At 45.8% G+C, this 12,342-nt stretch overlaps 1 protein-coding gene across 3 annotated transcripts in view; it reads right to left on the bottom strand.

Moving 5' to 3' along the window:
* SLC26A8 (solute carrier family 26 member 8) overlaps positions 1-12,342 on the bottom strand; it is a 3,396,452-nt gene that overhangs the window by 2,761,894 nt on the left and 622,216 nt on the right. For all 3 annotated transcript variants that reach the window (XM_069633436.1, XM_069633435.1, XM_069633437.1), the window contains exon 4: positions 5,758-5,897. In XM_069633436.1, coding sequence (XP_069489537.1) covers positions 5,758-5,897 — 140 coding nt within the window. The remainder of the gene's footprint in view (positions 1-5,757; positions 5,898-12,342) is intronic.

Genomic DNA, 12,342 nt, shown 5'->3' with positions numbered 1-12,342 from the left:
AGCTACAGTGGACCGGATAGCCAGGAAGGTCAGACACTGCTTGGGTTCTTAGGAGCGCACCTTTTATTCGTTGTTTTGCTCTGCTGCTGGCTTCTTCCCTGGGTGGCACAGGACCCTCCAGACTTCTTCTTCTGATCAGTACGACAGTCGCTTTAGGAACCGTGAGCCTGCAGGTACTGTGCAAATCCGGTTGTGCGTTTTGTTCAACCGCGGTGAAAGTGTTTGAAATCTTTCTCCAATATGAGGGCTTGTCCTTCTCTTCTCTTTGAACTATCTTTTCTACCAACCAACCTCGTCCGGAATCTGTGCCACAAACTTTACCGCAAACTAACCTGAACTGTGTGATCTTGAGCAAAAGACTTTTGACCTATTGACTTTGGCCCTACGCCTTTTCTAGCTGATCTCCTCACTATAGTCTCTCTTGTTCAAATTACTCAGAGTACTTAACTGTTGGTGTTGCCTAATTTCTAATAACTTTGTCTTTCCCTCCATTTTAAATTGCTGGGGTGCCATTTTGCTCCCACTTCATTTTGTGAGCTTAACTTGTCTCGAATGTAAGGAAAGTGGTGTGGTGTTTTTTTTTATTGTGAATTTTGACTTGCTTAGAATAGTGAAATGTTATACAACTGTTGAGTAAATAAATATGTATTCTTTTACTTAGAAACCTCGAGTCAGTGTTTGCCTGAATCATAGTAATTGCTGTCCTTTTTGTAACTATTTGTACTGCTCACTTACTCTTGAGATAAGTCTAGCTGCTCCGCTATTGCTACCACTATAACTTTGTAGTACAGGCTTGTACCAAAGGTGAAATTGTACTGTCACTTGTAGTGCTAATTGTGTGTAGTGTTCCCAAAGGGTTCTGCATATAATTCTGCCTAACAGTGGCAAAAGCATGCTGTCAAACTAATTCTAAATTGCAAGGACAGCTGCATTCTAATATGAGAGAGCTCAGCTGAGAAGCAGCCCTTGGCACAAAACCTCTGGAATCAGTAGTTTACTATCTTTTATCCAATCATCAGAAATGTTCAAATCTCTTGCACAGCTGACATTGATCAAACAGTAACGCTGCTCTGCCCTAGCACCTCTATGCTCTTAATGTTAAAGGTATTTGTACCGCGCACCATCACCATAGAAGTGGGTCCCATGCGCGCCGGCGGATATGAAAAAGAGGGATGGGGGGGTTAGTAGGGTGTAGTTGGAATAGGATAGTGAGAACTGTGATGTCCTGTTGGCAGCTTCAGTTTGGTTTGCACCATCTGCTGAGCTTGAGTGCGGTTATAGGGTCGGTGTGAGTCCCCATGTGCTGTTGGTCTGGGTTATGTGGTGTTTGACTGTTGTTGCAGTGTGGTGAAGTACGTGCGGATTGCTGTGCAGAGTAGTTGTGTGAGTTTCTGTATGAGAGGTACATGGGGAAATTGAGGTTTTAGAGTTGGGTTAGCGTTTTTCTTCTTTCTTACCTCTTTGTCTTTGCGTTTCTTTGCTCCACATCTATGATTATCTTGTGTGTTTGGTATTGTAGTTTGTCCGCCTAGTTGGCAGGTATGATGAGGTGTGGCAGTTTTCCTCTGCATTACTTTAGTGGTTTGTGTACCTGGCTGGAGCAGGCATGTTCCCCCACTCTGGGGTTGGCAATGTTTAGGTTACAGGATTCTGGTCCCTCCCTGCCAATCCACAGAAATGTCATGCTCTGCAGAGGAAACCATGCTGCCTGGTGTCTCTGTTCAAAGGGGATGCAGGGCAAACACCACCCTGCCATGACCTCCAGCAGATACTCGCATACATGCACCTATGACATTGTGCACATGTGTGATTTTACCGCCACAATAGTCGCAGCCACAGATCAAGATGCCAGCTCTTCCAAGGATGTTGTACCCATCACCATGCCTCTGTGACCAACTCTGCAGCCATGCATGGGCACATCTTGCCTTGTTACACAGAGACCGTCCAAAATAGTGGAACTTTCTCGTCTATTTCATTCCAAAATGTTAAGATCTGATTCCCAACATTGTGAGCTACTAATCCAAGATGGCTGTTTTCCAACTTTCTGTACTCCCATGCAAATCCAAGCCACTACTCACTGTATAAGAAGCTCTTGGCAAATTCTCAATGTGTTGTATTTTTCCTATCATCGTTTGCAGCATCTCCTTGCATTTGTGTCCCTTGTTTCTTATCTTTAATTGGTTATAATAGGGTGAGGTGCAGAGATTCCTTTTTTTGAGTTTGTGTCTGTTTTTTTTTTTCTCCAGAAGTGTGTTCTTGCTCATTTTTCTACACATCTTGTGAGAGAGGTTTTTCCCTTGTGGTTTTCCTCTCTGCCAAGTTTCCTAAACTGCTAGTGTTCCAAGCATTTGTTTTCTCTAGCAGGACTGAGGCACTAGCTGAGGGGCAGATAACTCACATCTCCCAAACAGAAAGAATTAGTTGAAGCAGCATCAAAGTCCTGGTATTGATAAGAAGAGGTGAGCTGTGGGTTTTTGGAGTCAGAGTGCGTTGGGGCAGATAAAGACATGTGACAAGTAGAGTATGAGGGAGTGGTGAGTGTAGGGAAGGCATGGTATCACAAGTATGACACAGACACAATAGATACAATTTGTAAAACCTTTATTAAAGTTTCTGGGGTTTGGAAAATTCATACTCTGCCCTATAACTAAGATGGGAGTAGTCTTGACCATCAAATGATAAACAAAACAGTCTGAGTAGAGTCCGTAAAATCAAAATGGCCTATCTAACAAAACCTAATGCCTGCCCTATCTCTTGCACCAAAAGTGTATAAAGGATAAATGTATGCAAAGGAAAAATCAGTGTTCAAATTAATAAAGGTAAGTAAATCAGTTTTCCTCCCCACGTTAGACCCCACAAAATAAGGCAGTCTTTGTAGGCTGGATGAGGCACTCTGGCTCGGGTTCTTCGTATAATGAACCGTTCCAAAAAGTGGATCTCGGCCCGCCCGGCCTTCCACGTTAGTCACCTGTTCAGACCTCCAAATAATGATTCGACACAAAGTTCACGTAGGTCCCCCCTCTGTTGGGTTCAGACCTCTTCAAACACGAAGTTCTACAAAACTTGCAAAGGGGCTCCCTTCCCGAAGTGTAATAAGCTTAGGGGGTCTCTCAGACGGGCTCAGACCACTTTTAGGTGTCGAAGACTTTCGAATGTGCGTGGCTTTCTTTCCAGACCTTCGCAAGATCACTTCGACTTATAGTTCAGGATTCAACTTCCACTCTCTCCTTCACTAGGAGATCCTTCCGCTTACTTTGCTTTTGCACTTCATTCGCTTTATCGTTACAAACAAAGCACCTTTCACTGAAACTTTCGAGTGAGCTACTTCCTTTCGCAGGACCACAGCTGTCCTTTTACTAAGTTCACTCACAGGCCTGCCTTTCTTTTTTTGTCTCATCCCCACCTGTGCAGCCTTTACTTGCGATATAATGTTACCACTTCAACACATTTTCTTTAACACACACCAGTCTCTCAGGTCACTTGCCAACTCACCGGCTGTGTGCATTTCTTTCTTAGTTCTATGTTATCCAATTCACGACTCAAGGTTAGGCCCACAGGCTTGGCCTCACCTCCCCAACTCTGCCGCTCACCCGGGAGGGTCGCAGGGGGCCTTGAAACACAATGGAGTCTTCACTTGCGAGATCTGGCCTTCTCCACATGCCTTTCAAAGCCTGTCAGAGGCAACGATCTCCAGTAGGGAACTCTTGGGGTTTTTGCGCTCACCCCCTGGTCCGTCGCTCTGTTCCAGTAGGTTTGCCTTCACCCCGGAAAGTCCTGCTCATACTCGTGTTCTGCCTTGCTCAGAGTGTGTCTTTAGGGTCTGCCTGTAATCCGGGTGAGGAAAGCTAATTGGTATCAGGTGTATGCACTAGAAGTCAAGTGGATGACTTTGCCTGACCCGATTAATGGGACATGTCCGGTACGATGTATGAGAGTAAGGGGGTCATTACGAGTACGGCGGTAGGGTGTTAACGGCACCGGTAAGGATGCTGGTGCCCTTAACCTCATACTCGTGTTCTGCCTTGCTCAGAGTGTGTCTTTAGGGTCTGCCTGTAATCCGGGTGAGGAAAGCTAATTGGTATCAGGTGTATGCACTAGAAGTCAAGTGGATGACTTTGCCTGACCCGATTAATGGGACATGTCCGGTACGATGTATGAGAGTAAGGGGGTCATTACGAGTACGGCGGTAGGGTGTTAACGGCACCGGTAAGGATGCTGGTGCCCTTAACCTCCTACCACCGCATTCCGAGGTCCCTTAGCGGGTCTCACTAGGGCCGGCTGGTTTGACCAGCCGCCCTTAGCGGGACCCGTTAAGGGACCAGAGAGCTAATAACGGGCCTGCAATTTGCAGGCCCGTTATCAACTCCTTCCCCATTCCCATATGGAGGCTCGAATGGGAATGGGGAATGGTTTTCGGAATGGGGACTCAACGGGTCTGCACGGGTCGGAATGTCTCGGTAAGTCCCCATTCCGACAACACGGACCGGGACACAGGTTTGGAGTCAGCTATGGTGCTATTAGGACCATGGCTACTTCTAAACTCGTAATGACCCCCTAAGTCTTGTTCCTCTCAGTCGCTCTCTTCCTCGGCTCAGTGTTTGTGTAAAAAGGGGGTTGGGACCTCAGAGAATCCTACAAAATAGGATGGGTAGATGAACAAAAAAGGGGGGGAATACTGTGGCTCACCATTAGCTGCCTCACCCCCATTCCCCAGAGACCAATCACCCAGGTTATCCTCCCACACTGGTCCACCCCCAGGGTCTGGATCCAAAGGCGATGGCTGTGCCCTGCCCACCTGAGAGAGAGCGAGAGATCCCCGGGAACTAGCGGGTAAGACACCTTCTGGTTTCGCACATGAGGAAATGGAGAGAAGCAAGGGAGATTGATTAAAAGAAAAGGAAGGTGAATAGAAGGGATTCAGTGGAGAAAAGGACAGGGAGGTGAGAGAGGAGGAGCAAGACTGCATAAGACGTAATGGAGAGTAGAAGGGAAGGAAGAGGATGAGAGAAAAATCAGAGCGAGAAAGGAGGAGGAAAGGAGAAGACGAGGCAATGGAGAGGAGGAAGACAGGCGCAGAGTTGCATATAGGAAGTAGAGGAGGAGAGGAGGAACAAAGGGGGGAGAGAAGGATATGGTACGACATCCTTTTGAACTTGGGCTACTGGGAGATTCCTGAAGTGGTGGCGAAAAGGACAAAGTATAAGCACAAATAGAAACCAAAGAGAAAGCCTGGGCAGGTTTAGAGATGGGTTTGCTTATTCCAAACCAGAGGGGAAATCTGATTGTACGTACCATGGGCTCCAATCTCTTGCATATTGCTAGGCGCCCAATCTCTGTATGAAGACCTAAGAATACCAGTGGGAGATAACTGATGGAAATGTTCGGGAGGAACAAAACATGACCCTCATGACATTGGCCGCAAACAAGAAAGTCAGCGCCAAGAACAAAGGGTTTTGGCACTGCAATTCCTAGAAACTGTGAATGACTGCTTTACTCGCCAAGGAGGCAGTACGGGAGGAGGAGGAGGAGGAGGAGGAGAGCCATATTCTGGATAGTGCTTACTCTAACCCTATCTCATAGGATCAGCCAATACTTCATCTCTACTTCGTGCAACCAAAACACAAGTGAATTCTAAAATGGTCTCCAGCCATCTTGTGATCCTGCAGCTTTGACAGAACATAAAAGGAGCATGCAGAGGAAGAGAGGGTTCATATATACATGAAAAATGTATTCACCAGTGAAGAAAAACATCCTTACCTTGTGGGATAAAGGTGAATCCTGCGTTCAAACCAGCTAAGAAATCTCCTAGAAGTGTTTCATTAATTCTATACCTAGGAACCCAGGCCAGAATAGGAAAAATTGCATAAAGGAACATCTTGAATCTTTCTGCATTACACCTGAAAGAAAAAAGATTCCAGCATAAAACATTACAAGACTCAAACCCACAGTATGCTACATCTGTCAAAAATATTGGCAAGTAGAGCCTATTATGACACAGAGACATAGTGGAATACTTTGGCAAGTGGGTAGAACACAAGATGGGCAATGGGGGTAGCTTTTTGTCCGCTCTCTGATGTTAGATAAACATGATGAACAATGAAAAAATGTGAATGAATAAGCTAAAAGACTGAAAGAACATATGGAATGTATGACTTGGTTTAAACTTTTTTTGTAAAAATTGTAATTCAATTAAGCAAAAATAAAAAAAAATAATAAAAAAAATAATAATTCCAAGCCATGACAGCCATTCAGTAAATGGGTCAAGATGTTAGTTTTAATATGAATCCCCACATGGAATGATCCACTGTTTTTGGAAAGGTCAGCAGCAGAGATAACATGCAAATAACTTCAACTGTCATAAATGTAACTGAAGGACCATCAGACATGTTCTTACATACCCACATCTTTCTAGAGGAACAAGATGTTACCTTAGGTAATAGTTTGGCATTTTGAGTAACACCTACAAATGAACATGCTGACACGCAGTATGTTGAAGAGGAAAGAAGGTCTTTTAACACTTGTTTAACCACGTTAGCCTTTTGACATCATAATTAGTGTAATCATTTTGTATGGGCTCTTGGAATTCAGGAACACATTTGCACTTTAGTCTGAATGTGTAGAAAGGTCACTCACAAACCTACAGAAAATGCAAACATTGAAGTACTAGGGATACAGTTGAGTGAATGTCGATTTATATCCATGACTGCAATAGAGTATGGAGGAGAAATCATTTGACAGGGTGGAGACAGGCTTCTGAGAACAGGTGGACTGAATTGAACATCACCTGAAAGTTGATGATTAGGTTGTATTGCTTAGTGAATGCACAACCCAATATCTAATACTATTCAAAAGTGTTGCTGTCACATTCCGACATCTTGTACAGTTATCCCTAGTGTGAAAGTCAATCGGCCAGAAAAACATCCCAACTCCTTTTTATTATTTTTAAATTACTGGCACAGTAAGTAACTGTTTCTCACCGAAGTGACTACTGTAGTCATAGTCCATATTGCCATTTCCTCCATAATTATGGGATATCATCCCTCGGAAGGTTAAATTAAAGGAACGTGATGTGCCACAGCACAATTCCAAATGAAAAATGTGCAGGGCAAATGTGTGCACATAGCCAGGTCCACTATAATGAACAACCTTCACACATGCTATCACTTGCAACCGTCAGTTCTTGCAATAGCGTAATCAAGCTGGCCGGATTCTTATTAGAGGAGACAGAGATGGAAATAACACATGACTCAAAGTTTCGGGGAATGGAAATGTGTGATGAAAGCTGATCTGATCTATGGAAAGAGTGTTGCCTGCAACACACTTGCTGCACCACAGTATGGTAGCTTAACTGTCCTTGACGAGGGCGGGGATGCGGGCATGTGTGATCAAAGGTATGTACATCAAGAGTGCCATCTGCACACTGTCGATGCACCACAGGATGGCTTTTAAGGCCTCTGCAGAGGCTGCTAATTGGGGGGGGGATTAGAGATCAAAGGGCCAATGTGATTAGAATCCACCTCTCCAGGCTCCTCTGTTAAAAATACTTAAGGTGGAGGTCGGAGCCAAGCCATGACCAAGATTACTGCTTTTCTCTGTACCTTTGGCGAAGGCTCTACTAGGGGTTCTTCCCTACTGTTGCCGGTGTGTGTTGAGGGTTGGTGATGGGTGATACCGACAGTGGCACCTGTGGTACACCTGCTGTAATGCTGCAGTTTCTCAATGGTGACCCCAGCTACATATGCACTGGGGCTCCCTCTGCAATAAGGCACACCACTGATACAAAATGGAATCCTTGTTCTTTCTTTCCTGAAGTGCTTCAGGTTCTAAAAGATCCAGACTTGCCTCGAGTGATTAGCGGCTGGTTCGCTGGAGCTGGATGTGTGGCGTGCATCAATCTCTAGAATTAAACAGTGATCCAGCACCATTCAATGTGTGCCGAAGCAGTAGGGATAGTGATCACAAGGTGTCACTTTCTATTAGATGCAAAGAAATGATTACAGTTTGATAAGCACCCATGAGTAATGGCAAAGTGGAAGGTAAATCAAGAGGTCAAACTGATCTCTGATCAGTGGCAAAAGTAAGTTCAGGCAAGCCAGGGTTTAAAAGGGCTCTCAGGGGGAAAATTCAAATTATTGATGGCCTTGGTTGCAGTCCTACAGGACACATTAAAATAAACCATTGATGCCCAAGAAACCTCATATTTTCCACATTGGGCCACCACAGCTGTGTTACAACAGGAAGGTTGAATGGAATGCCTTGAGAATAGGGTGCAAGCGTAAATACTGAGAATTCTTGGAGTACGACAAACATTCCAGACTGCTGTCTGAGAGACCAGGTGTAGTCAGCATGTGGCTACTGTGAAGGCATCGTGAGCCAGACACAGAAAACAGGTTCAAGTTCTTTAAACAAAATGTTATTTACTCAAAAAGGAAGGGTGGAGTAATGCCTAATTTGCCCTAATCTAAGGTGGAATTTCACTACCTAAAGAAAACTAAGGATTGATAGCGTCAGGAAGTGCGCAGTAAAACATCTGTCTGTGTCCAAAACCTATACTTGCCCTCACAAATAACTGCATACATTGTGTAGGGATGTCAGCATCAAAATGAATAGTGTTCATAAATAAAGTTCAGAGCTTCTTCCAGCTCTTGGCTTGCAATCAGCTCCCCCTCCCCAAGTTCAAAGTACTTCATAAAACACAGGGGTCCCTTCACCAAGAGTTCAAATCTTCCAGCTTTGCAAAACCACATTTGGCTTCAAAATTCCCAAAAAGGTCAATGCACAACATAAACTTCTTTATAAGTGTGTTCAGTGGTTCTCTCATTCAGGGCGCACCCGGTCTAGGCACAGTTGTCGGACCACACGGTCCATCCATTACAGGTCACGCAACTGGTATCCCACCTTGACTGCATTTCCCTTAACACCAGTCCACTGCTTCTCCTTAGCAGCGAGGCTTGCTCCATTCACATGTGCCACACTCTTGAAACTGCATGGTGGCTTAACTCGCCACCATGCACTATTCAAAATGCTTTATAACTGCTTTAACTTGCTTTCATTTTATTCTGTATTCAAGTTGCATTATATCTGCTTTAAATTGATAGTTCACAAAGTAATGCTTGTTTCCCGCTTATCTTAATGTCCATTACTTTGTTTCTATGACCCCCTGCTAGCCCATTGTTCCCCCTTCTGGTTGCACTCACCGGTCGAATTTATGGCTCCTTGCAAGGTCCTCCGTTGCAACAGGCTTCTTTCTTCCTGTGCGGTCCCTCACAGAGTTCTCCCCGTGGTCTTCTGAGGCTCGCGCACACTCAGCCGCAGGACCATAAGCTACGAAGAGTTGTTTCGTGTCTCTGAAGCTTTGAGTGCGATGGAGATAACATTTTAAAGCTCTTTTCACGTCCAATGTATGGAGAGTCTTCTCTGCCACTGAAGACGGTGTTGGAAAAAATGTAGGTAACACTATAGAAGCGTGTTTATGGAACATGAAAGGCACTTTAGGTATGAAATGCGGGTTAGTGGCCAGCACAACTTTATTACTGAAAAACCTCAAATAAGCAGGGTCTATCACTAGAGCTTGTATTTCTGACAGACGTCGAGCTGAAGTAATGGCCACCAGGAAAGCCAATTTCCAAGACAAAAATGTTAATGATGTCGGCGACATTGGTTCAAAAGGGGGTTTCATCAGGGCTGCCAGAACCAGGTTTAGACTCCAGATAGGAGGAAACTTCTTCGTGGGAGGAAAGGTTCGAAACAACCCTTTAAGGAAGTGTTTAACTAGGCGGTCACTGAACAATGGAGTTGAATGTCTCTTCCGAGTAAATCTCGAGATGGCAGCCAGATGCACCTTTATGGATGAAACAGATAAACCGTTTTTAGCCAGGAGCAACAAGTGTGATAGGAGCTGTTCCGGTGTGATCGTCAGTGGGACCAAACCTGGTTGACCTGCGCACCATATGCAGAACCTTTTCCATTTGTATGAATATGAAGCGTTCGTGGAAGGTGCCCTTTCAGCTTGCAAAATGCGAAGACAGTCCGCTGGAATCGCTTACGCGCCAAACTCAGAGAAATCAGAAGCCAGGCCGTCAGACTGAGGCTGTTCGGGTCCTGATGCCAAACGACCCCTTTCTCCTTAGACAGAAGGTTGGGGATCTTCTGGAACCTCATAGGTTCCGCCGCTGAAAGGTGAAGTAGGTCGGAGAACCACACTTGTCTGTCCCAATACGGGGCCAACAGGATCACCCGACATGGATATCTGTGGATCCATTGCAGAGTCCGACGGATGAGAGGGAATGGGGGGAAGCATACAGAAACTTGCTCATCCACGGGAAGGAGAACGCGTCCCCTAGCGAGTCTTGTTGTGGCCACCTGCTCGCGTATTGTGAGCATTTCTTGTTGTCTCTCGTCGCAAAGAGATTGAGGGCCGGATGACCCCATTTCGCAAAGACACGGTGCAGTTGTTGGTCGTTCAGTTCCCATTCGTGTAGACGATTCATCTCTCCGCTGAGAGCGTCTGCTTGCACATTTTTTAATCCTGGTAAGCGGAACGCCAACAGATGTATGTCGTGTTGGAGGGCCCAATGCCAGATCTCCTGGGCTTCCGTCGACAGGATCCTGGAGCGGGTTCTTCCCTGCTTTCGTAGATAAAACATTGTTGTTGTGTTGTCTGTCATGATTCTCACAACTGAGCCCTTTATCTGTGGTAGAAAGGATTTCAGGGCCCAACGCACCGCCCTCAACTCTAGCAGATTGATGTGAAGGGCAGATTCTTCCGATGACCAATGACCCTGAACCTGTAGGGACTCCAGATGAGCTCCCCACCCAGTTAGAGAAGCATCCGTCACCACTGTCCTCTAGAACGCAGGTTCCAGCAGGGGCATTCCCTTCGTCAGATGTATGGAAATCCTCCACCATTGAAGAGCCTGCACGAGCTGGCCGTTGATGGTCAACTTGTCCGACCAGCGCCCTTGACTCTGTGCCCATCGATCCGCCAGGAATTCCTGAAGAGGCCTCATGAAGAGGCGACAGTTGCCGATCAAGGGTATGCAGGACGACATGGTCCCCAGCAAGGACATGTACCTTCGTACTGACACTCTGGTGTCGACCTGCCATTCCGATGCCTTTTGTTGCAGTCAGTGAATCCTTTCGAGGGATGGCTTCACCAGCCCCGACTGTGTGTGGAACTCTGCCCCCAAAAAGACCAAGGTCCTTGACGGCTTTAATGAGGACTTGTCGAAGTTCACTGCGAATCGCAAACGTTGTAGGAGGGACATGGTGGCATCTAGGCTTTCTTGTGTCCTTTCCGGAGACAATACCCTCACTAGCCAGTCGTCCAAATAAGGGTACACATGGTGACCTTCCTTTCTTAACCAGGCTGCTATTGGAGCCAGACATTTGGTGAACGTCCTGGGGGATGATTTTAGTCCGAACGGGAGGACCCTGAATTGATAGCGGGTTCGTCCGACGACGAACCGCAGAAATCTTTTGTGTCGTCGACGCATCGGGATATGGAAGTATGCGTCCTGAAGGTCTAGCGACGACAAATAATCTCCGGGTTGTATCTATCGGATCACCTCCTGGAGCATAAGCATTTTGAATTTTAAATTCTAGAGCAGTTTGTTGAGCGCTCTTAGATCCAGGATGGGACGCCATTTTCCATTTGGTTTCTTGACGACAAAGTAATCTGAGTACACTCCCTGTCCTTTTTCTGCCACCGGGACCAGTTCTATAGCCCCTTTCTGCAGCATAAGCGCCACCTCCTGCAGTAGTATTTGAAGGTGGGGCTGAGCCGAGAACACCGGTGGAATGTGTGGTGGCTTGTCCTTGAACTGTAGAGAGTGGCCCAGATGAATCGTGTCCAAAACCCATTGGTCTGTTGTTATGCGCTCCCACTCGTCGACTTGACGAGACACTCGGCTCCCCAGGACGTCCTGAAACATGTCATTGTTGGTTCTTGGCTTGTTTATCTTTCGTCGACGAAGGGTAGGCACCCCGCTGTCTGGAGGTCTGGTAATCTCTGCCTCTACGAGAAGACTGGGCCGCACGTCTGTAGCCTTGGGACGAGTAGGAGGGTCTGCTGAAACCTCGGTCTCTAGATGACCCAAACCGGGAGTTACCCAAAGCCCCTCTGAAAGGACGAAAGGAACGAAAATAAATGGTTGAATGACCATTTGATCGAATCAAAATGGTCGAAAAAAAAGGTCGAATTTATTTATTTATATATTTTTTTTTAGTTTTGGTTGCTTAAAAAATATTTTTTAATATAGAAAAAGGGGGGTTGGGGGGAACCCCCTCCCCCCCCATAAAATTAAAAAAAAATTCGACCTTTTTTTTTCTGACCATTTTACT

The sequence above is a fragment of the Ambystoma mexicanum genome, chromosome 13 (genome assembly GCF_040938575.1).
Source record: "Ambystoma mexicanum isolate Mex_15411 chromosome 13, UKY_AmexF1_1, whole genome shotgun sequence".
Lineage (NCBI taxonomy): Eukaryota > Metazoa > Chordata > Amphibia > Caudata > Ambystomatidae > Ambystoma > Ambystoma mexicanum.
Note: the sequence above shows the minus strand (reverse complement) of the source record. Positions and strands in the feature narration are given on the sequence as shown.